This window comes from Amblyraja radiata, chromosome 26 (genome assembly GCF_010909765.2).
Source record: "Amblyraja radiata isolate CabotCenter1 chromosome 26, sAmbRad1.1.pri, whole genome shotgun sequence".
Taxonomy (NCBI): Eukaryota; Metazoa; Chordata; class Chondrichthyes; order Rajiformes; family Rajidae; genus Amblyraja; species Amblyraja radiata.
Window position 1 is genome coordinate 3,478,909 of NC_045981.1, and position 12,327 is coordinate 3,491,235.

General features: G+C 44.3%; 1 protein-coding gene across 2 annotated transcripts in view; it reads left to right on the top strand.

Moving 5' to 3' along the window:
- b3gntl1 (UDP-GlcNAc:betaGal beta-1,3-N-acetylglucosaminyltransferase like 1) overlaps positions 1–11,343 on the top strand; it is a 218,849-nt gene extending 207,506 nt beyond the window's left edge. For both annotated transcript variants that reach the window (XM_033044054.1, XM_033044055.1), the window contains one exon: positions 10,513–11,343. In XM_033044054.1, the coding sequence (XP_032899945.1) occupies positions 10,513–10,593 (81 nt within the window). In that variant the 3' untranslated portion in view covers positions 10,594–11,343. The remainder of the gene's footprint in view (positions 1–10,512) is intronic.
- Positions 11,344–12,327: the final 984 nt, after the last annotated feature.

Below are 12,327 nucleotides of genomic sequence, written 5' to 3' on the forward strand. Positions count from 1 at the left end.
TAAATTGGGTGATCTATGATCGGCATGGATTCTGTGGGCCAAAGGGCCTGTTTCCATGCTGTTCCTCTAAACTCTAAATTAAATAGGTTTATCTTAAAGATAATGAATCACAGCTACATTCACTGAGAATTGGAATACATTTCCTTGTTTATGCAGGAGCATATTTCTTTCATTCAGATTTGAGAAAATTGTATTTTGCTGTCAAATGTCTGTATCCAAAGCGTCTATCTTAGAAATTAAGATTCAGTCATCAGCAAATTTGAATACATTGATGATGTGTAATGGAATCTGTGTTAGCTAACTTTGAACCTACCTAACGGACATGAGATATTAACTTGAGTCTGAGTACATTTTGTGAGGCAGGTGGAATCTTATTAGACCATGCTGGTTTCAGTTTGTCATCAGCATTCTTCGAGTCCTGTCATATTCAGGTTTTTTTCCCCCTTGTCTGAACATGTTCATTGGAAAAGTGTTTTATTCGTAACATTATGGAGCGATCCTGAAAGCTGGGTGTAGCTTACAGAATGTTACATTCTATCCACACAAGGGAGAATGGCCTATAAGATTTACAATCTATCTGCACAAGGGCCTGACCTGGAATGCCATCTATCTGCGTTCTCCAGAGATGTTGCCTGACCCCCCGAGTTACTCCAGCACTTTGTGTCTTTTTTTTAAGAACTGATTGCAGGAGGTAGAGTGTGATGGGGGAAAGTTGTTTTTGTAATTTGAAACCTGTACCACAGGGATCAGTGCTAGGACTTATTTTATATATATATATATATATATAATGCAAAAATCAATGGTGTTTTTGAGTGAAGAGGATATGATACAGGATGATATAATCAGTTATTAAACTGGGCAGAACAGTGGCAGATGGAATTTAATCCTGATAGATGCTAGGTGATGCTCTTTGAGTATGTACTCTGCTAATATGGCTAGGACAAACACAATGAATGGTAGGGCCTCAAGGAACAGAGTGATCTCAGTGTAAAAGCTCTCAGATCCTCGAAGGCACACAATAGGCAGATAAAATGGCGCAGACATATGAGGTGACGGGTATCGACCCGAAACGTCACCTATTCCTTTTCTCCAGAGATGCTGCCTGACCTGCTGAGTTACTCCAGCTTTTTGTGTCTATCTTTGAGATAATTGCCTTCATTAGACAGGGTGTAGAATATAAGAGCAGAGAGGCTATAAATACACATTTATAAAACACTGGGGAGTCCACAAAATGGAGGCTTGTGGAGAAGGTGATTACACTGGAGTGGTGTTGAGGGGGTTCACCAAGATGGATCAGTGAATCACCGCTTGGGAGGGTGGGATTCAGTATGAAGAGAGGCATGACAGGCTCGATTTGATTTTCCTTGTAGCAGAGGAGGCTGAGAGGGGACCTGACGGAGGTATACAAAAATATATGGGGCATATCCGTGTTCTCCAGAGATTCTGATGCGCTAAATTACCCCAGCACTTTATGTCCTGTGAAGAAGTGGTCACTGGTGCACCTAGGGAATCAGGAGTGGCTTCGGAAGCCGTGGCTTTTAACGGGCGGTGAGAAGGTGGGAGCTGGGAATGGGTCATGAAGTCATGACGTCATAAGGAATAGGAATTAGGCCATTCGGCCCATCAAGTCTACTCTGCCATTCAATCAATCAATCAATCAGATTTATTCATCACATACACAATGAAGTGCAGTGAAATGAACTTGAACTTGCCAGCAGCGGTACAATAAAAAAGAACACACAATACACAATAAAAATTTAACACAAACATCCACCACAGCATTCTTCACTGTGGTGGAAGGCACAAAGTACAGTCAGTCCTCCTCCATTGTTCCATAAACCTCTGCAGTCGCCGCTGTGGGCGGCCAGATGTACAGGCCCTCTCGTCTGCAAAGTAAGTCCTGAATTGGTCCTTCCCTACCGGAGACCGCGGTCGGAGCGTTTCTCCAGGAGAGGGATCCCGCTCCGGATGGTAAGTAATTCCCCGCCGCGCCCACGGCTAGAAGCTCCGCAGACCGCGGCTTCATGATGTTGAAGGCCGCGGGCTTCAATCATGGCATTAGATTAGATTAGATTAGATTATTTAATGACCACACAGTCAAGCTGGTGGAATTCAGGTTCAGTACAGGATGTTACAAGGTAGGCTGATTCCCGTCAAACATAACATAAAACACAACATCATATAATATACAGTACATGCATGGGGAGGATATGTGCTGTTGTCATAGTGTGTTCAGAATTCGGATTGCGTGTGGGTAAGAACTGTTTTTAAATCGAGATGTCTTGGCGGGCAGTGAGCTGTAGCGCCTTCCTGATGGCAGCAGGTGGAAGATGTGGTGAGCTGGGTGGGAGGGATCAGAGATGATTTTCTTCACCCTTGACACGGACCGTTTGTGATGGAGTGATTCTATTGATGGAAGGGGAGTGCTGATGATTTTGGATGCTTTGTTAACTATGCGCTGTAATTTATTACGGGAGTGAGTGTCTAAACTGCTGAACCAGACTGTAATTGATGAAGTGAGCATGCTTTGGATGATGGCTGTGTAGAATCGGATTAGGAGGTGTTTCCTTACTCTAAACTTCTTGAGCTGGCGGAGGAAGAAGAGTCTTTGGTTGGCTTTTTTGTAGATGTGATTTGAATTGATTTTCCATTTGAGGTTATTGCTTATGTGAGTGCCAAGAAATTTGAATGAGTCAGTGGTGGATATGGGTTCACCTGAGATGAGTAGGGGGGTCTTGGGTTGTGCCTTACGTCTGAGATCAATGATGAGTTCGTGTGTTTTTGATGTGTTGAGTAAGAGGTTATTATCTGTGCACCAAGTGACTGCTTTGTGTGTTTGAGTGCGGTATTCTGTTTCATTATTGTTCAAGATGAGACCTATGATGGTTGTGTCATCTGCGTATTTATATAGTTTAACTGAACTATGCTGGGATGTGAATTGGTTTGTGTAGAGTGAGAATAACCAGGGTGACAAGACGCAGCCCTGAGGGGCTCCTGTGCTGAGGTGCAGGGGGTGAGATATGGTGTTATGTATCTTCACCCTCTGTTGTCTGTTCCAAAGGAAGCTGTAGATCCAGTGACAGATGCAGGGGTCAATGTTCATGTCCGTTAATTTATGGAAGAGTTTAATCCAGGGGTATGGACCGGCAGGTCCGTCCGCTATATTGGACATCCGTGAGAAGGGGCATCATTAAAACGAGGGTTTACTGTATTGACTTTGTGAAACTGTTAGGAGAGAAGATTGAGAGCATTGTTGATTCCTTCATGACGGAGGGACATAACCGGACAGAGCGCTCGCCATTCGTATCGCCACCCCTGGCCACTCAGGGAATTTCATCTGAGCTCATAATTTTGTCCATCTGTTGCCATCAACCTGTATATAAAACTATAGCATGGATAGGATAGGCAGTAAACAAAATCTTATCGCTCTATCTCGGTACACGTGACAATGAACTAAACTAAACTAAAGAACCTTTTTCCCAGGATGGAAAGATCAAATACCAGGGTATGTTTTTTACACAGAGTGATGTGTTCCTGGATCTGCGGGGCCTGGTGCTGGAGGCAGTGGAGTTGGGAATGGTGGGATATGGATTATGAGCAGATAGACGAGTTGGTCTTGGCATTGTGGGCCAAAGGGCCTGTCCCTGTGCCGTACTGTTCTATGTTCTATCTGCTATATCTGAGAGAGATCAGTATGAAGTAGAGTCCCCTGAGGGATACGCCCGTTTATTGTGTCGCTCATTGCACAGAAATTCTTAGCCTTTGCTCCACAGCTCCATCTCTTGACATGGATGAAGATTAGAAATTCATTCGACCAGCAGTAACATTAGTTGAAACTAGGAAATTCGTTTTTTCCCATCTGGTACAGAAATTGAAACCTAGTTTACAGAGAATTAAAAACAAGCGGGCATCTTGTAGTGACCCCATGTATTGCATTAAAACCCACGAGGATGCAAATACTATTTTATTTACCATTTCTATTGTTTGCATACCCAATCTAACAATGAAATGTTTTGGTTGATGAGTGTATTGAAAATGGCCTGAGCAGCGACAGATTGAAGATATTGAATGAAATCCTCACCGATCTCTGTGCTGAGTACAAATCCAGCTCCAGGACTGTGAATTGTTATGCAGTAAATCGACTCGGCACTGCAGACCTGCACCTGGTCCTTGCAGCAAAGTGTGGGAGGATTCCTGCCTGCACACAAAGCAGAGTGTAAAGTGGTTTCTGGGCAGTGAGCGATCAAGTATAATCTCAGGACTCGCTTGAAAAGAATCCATATTCCTGCACAATTATTTTACACAGAGTTGACGTTATGGCAACAAATTACAATGGCAGCAAGCAGTGGGCTGAACAGGATGATATATCTGTTTAAGAAGGAACTGCAGATGCTGGAAAATCGAAGGTACACAAAAAAGCTGGAGAAACTCAGCGGGTGCAGCAGCATCTATGGAGCGAAGGAAATAGGCAATGTTTCGCTGAGTTTCTCCAGCTTTTTTGTGTACCTAGGATGATACATCTGTCTGAAGAAGGGTCTCGGCCTGAAACGTCACCCATTCCTTCTCTCCAGAGCTGCTGCCTGTCCCGCTGAGTTACGCCACCATTTTGTGTCTACCTTCAATTCAAAACCAGCATCTGCAGTTCTTTCCTACACATGATAATATATTACTGGGGGGGGGGGGGGGGCGGTGTTCACTTTAGTGAAGTTCACTTCACTAAAGAGAGCACCTGGCCTGGCTGATGCACAGTTGAGCAAAATGGCAGAGAAGGTGGATGCCTAGGGCTAGCGTTTAAGTGGGCAGACTGCTGCACCACCAACCCCCTAATGGTTGTTTACGTTACATTTTCATCCTGCAAGTAAAGCAAATCTTCCAGCACTTGCCTTGCCTTGCCAACACTTACTCTGGTAACATAGAATTTCCCCCTCCCCTCTATCTTTCAGTCTGAAGAAGAGTTCTGACCCAGAACGTCACCGATGTGAGTTCGCTTAATAAACTGCTGCATTTCACAATGGGGCCATAATCTGATGAAAACTGTTTGCTCCAATGAGATCCCCCTTTGCTTCCACCTGTTACAAAGTGCATGCTCAATGTGCATATTAGTGGGCCATTTCACAAAGGGAGGGGAACTGATTTGACCCAATCTAAAGGCCTGAGGCCTGCATGAAATTTAGCCTTATCTTGATCAGCTGCTGACATCTATCAATGCTTAGCAATCAGCATATTAATTTAACTAGATGGACCTGTGGCTGCTTGCCCTGATAACTGTGGCCCCAAGGCAGTTCCCAGTACGATCTTTGGTTCCCAGAGTCTGGGTGAGGGGAGTGGGTGGTGTGTGGGAGGATTGAGTTGAAAGAATTGATAAACACCTTGGTCACAATCTTCACAAAGGCATTAAGACATAATATATACACAATAAAAGTGATTGTGGTTTGTTTTCCTACCGCACTTGACCTTCACGCATGCTGGGCCATCAGCCTCATGCTACAGAGTATACATTCCACCCAGGGTCATTGGACTTCATTCTGGTGAAGGCTAGCTAGCTGCTGGCTGCAGAGTGGGAGTGAATGTGAGTGTGCGCGTGTTCTTTTGTGCACGTGTGCGTGCGTGTGTATTTTTGTGCACTTGTGACGTGTGTTTTTGTGTGCGTGTGTACATGCGTGTGTGTTATTGTGCGTGTGTACATGCGCGTGTGTTTTTGTGCGTGTGTACATGCGCGTGTGTTTTTGTGCGTGTGTACATGCGCGTGTGTTTTTGTGCGTGTGTACATGCGTGTGTGTTTTTGTTCAATGTACTGGAGCAGTTCCCACGAACCAATGTCCCTCTTCTCTCCTCGCCCGGCCATCTTTGCGTCCTGGGGACTGGCATTACCCCAGTCCACCCTCCTACTGTCCCATTCCTAGCACCCAACTCCCGGCCCCGTCGACAGACGAGTCTTCGGGCGGATTACCGGTCCCGCAGACCAGCGAACCTTTGAGCGAGGTCTCACCAACCGCCGAACCATCCGGGCAGGCACAGCGACCGTGGAACCTCGGGAAGGCCGCCACCGTGAAGCACCTCGTGCCCGCGAGAATGGACTCTGGATTGGTTAAACATTTGCCCGTCCACACACGAGTGACTGTATCAGTTGACTAAGCACAGAGTGGGGCTCAACTCATCATGGGCAGAAGCATTGCTTTGCACTGAGCTCACTACAGTTGTATCTGGTCAATGTAGTGTGATACTTCTCTGTATAAGCTACTGCTTCACTTCAATGCTTGGTCTTCCAGTCCTGCTCGTTTCAACCATCCATATAAAGAGGAGCTCCTGGAGAATGGATAATGCAGAGCAGATGTGTCATCTCACCATGTACGCTTCTTCTTATTGTTCTGCTTATAGGAGTCAGTCCCTGTTGCTATCATGAAACATCATGTAAAAGGAGAACAAGCAGAAAATCCTGCAATAATGTTGTAAGACATTCATCAACTTCACGCTGTGAACCATGTACAACGATTGTCAGAAATCTGTAGCGTTTAAAGGCATGTGTCTGAATATCTCACAATCATATCACTTGCACTTCTTAAGGTTATAATTTTTAACAGTAAACTAGACCAAGTGGGACCCGTTGGGTCTCTGTCACACGGGAGGGCTGGTCCCCAAACGCAATATTCCACCACTCACCCTTAGCCCCCAACTACGCAGGCATGGATGACGGGTTCCCTTGTGACGCCAGAGATCCCCGTTGCGACGCAAGTCGCAGCAACCCTCCCCAACCTCGCCAAGCCATCCCTCTTCCTACCCCATCCCTCCTCCATTCCCCCTCATCCCCCATCCCCCCCCTTCATAAGTTCTAGGAGCAGAATTAGGCCATTCGGCCCATCAAGTCTACTCCACCATTCAATCATGGCTGATCTACCTATCCCTCCTAACCCCATTCTCCTGCCTTCTCCCCATAACCCTTGACACCCGTACTAATCAAGAATCTATCCATCTCTGCCTTAAAAATACCCATTGACGTGGCATCCACAGCCATATGTGGCGATGTAATCCACAAGGAGTGGTCGAACGAGTAGTAATGCGAGCTGCTGCCTCATCTGTGTGACTTATCTCTGCATGTTTATGTTATTTGCTTAAATTTGTCTGGACTTAGATCTAAAGTGCTAGAATGAATCTGCACTGCGCAGGGTTGTATGATGCCGAGTGTCAATGTACCCCCAATGTCATAGACTCCTACGTGGCGATATAACCCTTTAGATGACAACTTATCAAATGCCTTTTGGAAATCCAGATACTCTACATTGAGTCACAGAAAATCAGGAGCATAAAAAGACCATCAGGCCCTTTGATCCTCTTCCGCTGTTCAATATGTTCATGTCACTGCCTCAGTAACATACTCCTGCACTCACCCTGTACCTCTTGGTGCCCTTTGTATCTACTCTACAACTTATTAAAGAACATTCTCCAATATATGATTGAATGGCGGAGTAGACTTGATGGGCCGAATGGCCTAATTCCGCTCCTATCACTTCTGACCTTATATGTACCGAACACGTTTACGAAAAATGTTGGCTTTGCCTGATATTTAATGATTATTCTCAATATCTATCTACGACTTCAGTTCAGTTTTACTTTAGAGATACAGCACGGAAACAGGCCCTTCAGCCCACCGAGTCCACGTTGATTAGTTCGCAATCCCTGCATACTAACACTATCTTACACACACTATGGATAATTTACAGATTTACCAAGCCAATTAACCTACAAACCTGTTCACTTTAACTTTTCCACTATGCCACCATTCTGCCATAGCAATGGATTCCAACATTTTCCCAATGATAGCTTTAGAGCTAACTTTTTAGTCTATCTCCTTACGTGAATAAGCTTGTTATATGTATAATATTATAATTCACTGGGACATTTCCTCCCACAATAGACAATAGACAATAGGTGCAGGAGGAGGCCATACGGCCCATCTAGCCAGGATAGATGTGTGTGCGGGGTAGTGTTAGTGTGCGGGGGTTGCTAGTAGGCGCGGTCACGGTGAGCCGAATGGCCTGTTTCCACACTGTATCTCTAAACTAAAACTAAAACTAAACTAAACTAAAGATAGCAAGATATTTAAAATAATAATTATACTGTAATATCAGGCACCAAATCATGAAGACAAAATATTTAGTCTCAAATGTTTTAGTCTCAATCATTTCCTTGTTTCCCTTTATTAGTTCCTCAATTTTATCTTTTAAGGGACCAATGTTGACCTTGGATATTTTGTTTCCTCTCGTAGAAATTCTTACTGTCCGCTCTATATTTATTGCTAGTCTATTCATAATCTATATTTGTTTCTTTATTAGTTGTCTAGTCTTCCTCTCCTGGTTTCTAAACTTTTCCCAATCTTTTATCCTAACAGGATATCTCTTCCCTCTTAAGAGATTACTTCTTAAAATATTTCCCACATCTACGTTTGCCAACTTTGCCTCTGAAATTGCCTTTATTCACGGTCAAGACTATAGTTCTTTTTTTGCTGAAATTCCACCAGGTTATGATCATTCTTTACCATAAGAACATTAACAAATCCAGGTGATCAAATGTAAAATATTTGATATTTGGTTACAACACATTGTTCAATGAAACACGACCATAAACGTTCATTTCTTCCCCCAAACTCCAGTCGATCTGAAGAAGGGTTCTGATCTTAAAAAACGCTGTCTGTCCATTCCATCCATGGATGCTGCTTGACCCGCTGAGTCAGTCCAGCACTTTGTGCCGTGCCCATGAATCCTTCCTCAGGACATCTTAGATAGACACAAAATGCTGGAGTAATTCAGTGGGACGGGCAGCATCTCTGGAGAGAAGGAATGGGTGACATTTCGAGTCAAGACCCTTCTTCAGACTAGTCAGGGGAAAGGGAATCGTTATTGGTGTGACAAGTCCAATCAATACCAAGACTATTGTGACCAATGGATATTGCAGGATTTATCTTTCAATCTGCAGATGTAGCGGTACTGATGGTAAAGAGGTGGGTTGTTGTAGATCAAATCAAAGAGGATTACCAAGCATGTTCATGAAGTGATTTGGGTCTTGATGTCTTCTCTGCCCCAAAGAGGAGACTGGCGTCCTGCAGCTTGGAGATGGGCTGGACATCCAGCCACCTCCTCTCAATGATGTCGTCCTCCTCCTATTCCTTGCTGCCATCATCTCTATCGAAGATCTGAAACCATTGGGCAACATTTTCATCTTTCTCCTTTGCAATGTTGGACCTCTGGGTGGGTTGCAGGGAGCATCTGCAGTTCCTTCTTCCCCATTCTTTCTCTCCAGAGCATCTGCACTTCTTTCCTACACAATCTCTTTTCTGCTTGCAGCCTTTATCTGCTCCATGACAGACGTAGTCTGTGTAGCTGGTGCCTGGCTACCATGCAGACACTGCCTTTGGAGAACTATGACCTTCTTTCATTGCTGTGTGGGCAACAGAGTTCAATAAAACATGATCCCACCAGGAACTGAGTGGCTCCCTTATTCGTGCTTCTTTATGAGAGTCAAGCAACTTTAGGCAAATTAGCCACTTTTTGCAGGAAACTAATTTGGTGACTGTGATAAAGACAGAATACTGTAGTTCATCAAAACCAGATGAAATCTAATCTCAGAGAAGGTGTCGGGAGCTGAATGGCAGAGTAACATTTTGGCGAATTTGCCTCATATTGTGTCCACACTTACTGACCCTCGCGCCAACAGGTGAAATAAGTTGAAGGTAAAATTGGATTAATCAAAGAATGGGCAGCATGATGGCGCAGCCTTACAGCCTTACAGCACTGGGGACCCGGGTTCGATCGCGACTACGGGTGCTGTCTGTACGGAGTTTGCACGTTCTCCCCGTGACCCATGTGGGTTTTCTCCGAGATCTTTGGTTTCATCCCACACTCCAAAGATCTTCAGGTTTGTCGATTAATTGGCTTGGTTAAAGTGTAAATGATCCCTAGTGTTCGTCGGTAAGAGAGCGTTAATGTGCGGGGATCGTTAGTCGGTGCGGACTCGGTTGGGCAGAAGGGCCTAGTTCCGTGCTGTATCTCTAAACTAAATAAAACTAATGCGATAGCTGCCTGAGTATTACGCCAACATTTTGTGTCTTTTTTTTAATAAACCAGCATCTGCAGTCCTTGGTGCCTGCTGTTAATTGATTAAAATTGTGTGATTTAGCAGTGTTGTGCTTGCTTCCAATCAAGAATGTAATTAAAAGCATGCACTTAATAACCAGCTGTTAATTTTATTTTATACTCTACACAAAGGAAAATGTTCAAACAGCTGGAGTCTGACAGTGAGGAGCTGTCAGGAACAGTGTTGTTGCTCACAGATCTTTGACCTCGTGAGATGATTCATACTACGAGGTGTATTTCTCAATAGCTGAGGATTCAGCTCCCAGCACATTGACGCTCTGCCAGGTTTCAGGATGGATTAGTCTTGCACTTGTGTCATCAATTATGAGATAAGAAGTGAAGCTGGGTCTGACTGATGCGGCTCTAACATTTCTCGTTTTGGCAGGACCTGACAGGTGGCGGTTTTGAAGAGAACTTGAACTCACTGAAGCTGAAAGAAGGTGTGGACTATTATCACTTCAGCTGAGAAACTCAGGCTAATATCCACGGCTGATTTGCACGGTGCCCCGTAAGAACATATGGACTTAAGGACTACAAGCGGGAGAAGGCTGTATGGCCCTTCACACCTGCTCCACTCAGTAAGACCATCCATGCCTTAAAGCCATTTTCCTGCACAGAAGATAGAAAATAATAGTGTTCCTGTATGATTTATGTATAATATTGAGGAAACCTGAATATTTGTCCGTTTTTAAGAATCGTACAGTGCAGAAACAAGCCTTTCAGCCCATCCAGTCCACACTGCCCATCAAGTACCCATTTACACCGGTTACTGTGCAACTCAATGGCTCATAGCAACTAGTAGAGTTACTGCCACACATCCTGCCTGTGTGACTGTGTTCTCTCTGTGTTCTCTCCTGTGGATCTTCTAGGTGCTCACAGGTTGTATTCTGTGCAGATCTCAATGTAAGACTGTTTTAATATAACATGAAAACACAGTGGCTGGGAGGCAGGGGCTGACCAAAGGTACCTTATTATTCAGCAACGCAACTGTGGACTGTAAACAGTATCCACTCATGAAACTCATTGCAAGTGGTAGACCATGTTCTGCCAGGAATATACCAGAACTGATGTCAAGTTCTTAAGCTGTACTGAAAGAAGGATGCCCACAGTATTAACAAGTAAATTTACTCGTAAAATGAGGCTTTATAAGGCACCGGTCACACTGCAGTTGGGGTTTTGTGAGCAGTTTTGGGCACCATATCTGAGGAAGGATGTGCAGGCATTGTCAAGGGTCCAGAGGAGATGTTCAAGGATGATCCCAGGAATGAGTGGATTAACATATGATGAGCATTTGACAGCACTACACTACTCCCTGGAGTTTAAGAAGGATGAGGGGGAACCTCATTGAAACTTACCGAATAGTGAAAGGCCTGGAAAGGGTGGAAGTGACGAGGTTGTTCCCATTAGTGGGAGAGTCTAGGACCAGAGGCCTCAGAATACAAGGATGTACCTTTAGAATGGAGATGAGGAGGAATTTATTTAGCCAGAGGGTGGTGAATCTGGAATTTGATGCCACTGATGGCCATGGAGGCTGTCATGTCGATGTGTATTTTTAAGGCACAGATTGACAAATTCTTGAATAGTAATGGTGTCTAGGGTTATGGGGAGAAAGCAGGAGAATGGGGTTGAGAGGGAGAGATAGATCAGCCATGATTAAATGGCGGTGTGGACTTGATGGGCTGAATGGCCTAACTCTGCTCCTATAATTTACATTCAATGCCAATGGGATTTATCAGACTTCAATGGGAACAGAAGATTGAGAAATGGTTTATTATTTATGATCTTTATCAGGCCTTTTCCCAGCAGTCCTTGTGTTCATTCCATCAGTTCCAGGTGCATATTATTGAATCTCCGCCCCCACCTCCATCTTTAATTATAGTTAGATGCCATTACCCACTTTTACACCGAGTCTGGACCTCCTGAAGCCAAAGGAAGGGGCCTCGTGACAACTTTAGCAACTTCTAAAGAAATGCTGAAAGAAAATGTATTATTCACGTCAAGTTGCCATTTGTAGGTCAAAGTTCTTTCAAAATATCCATTTGCTTTCAGGGAAATATCTCAGGACATTAATATTGATGCTGGAACTCAGCAGGTCAGGAAGTATCTGCAGAAGGAAATGGATGACGTTTCAGGTCTTCTTCTGCAGCAATGTAACGTTATCTGTCCATTCACCTCTACAGATGCTGCCTGAGACACTCGG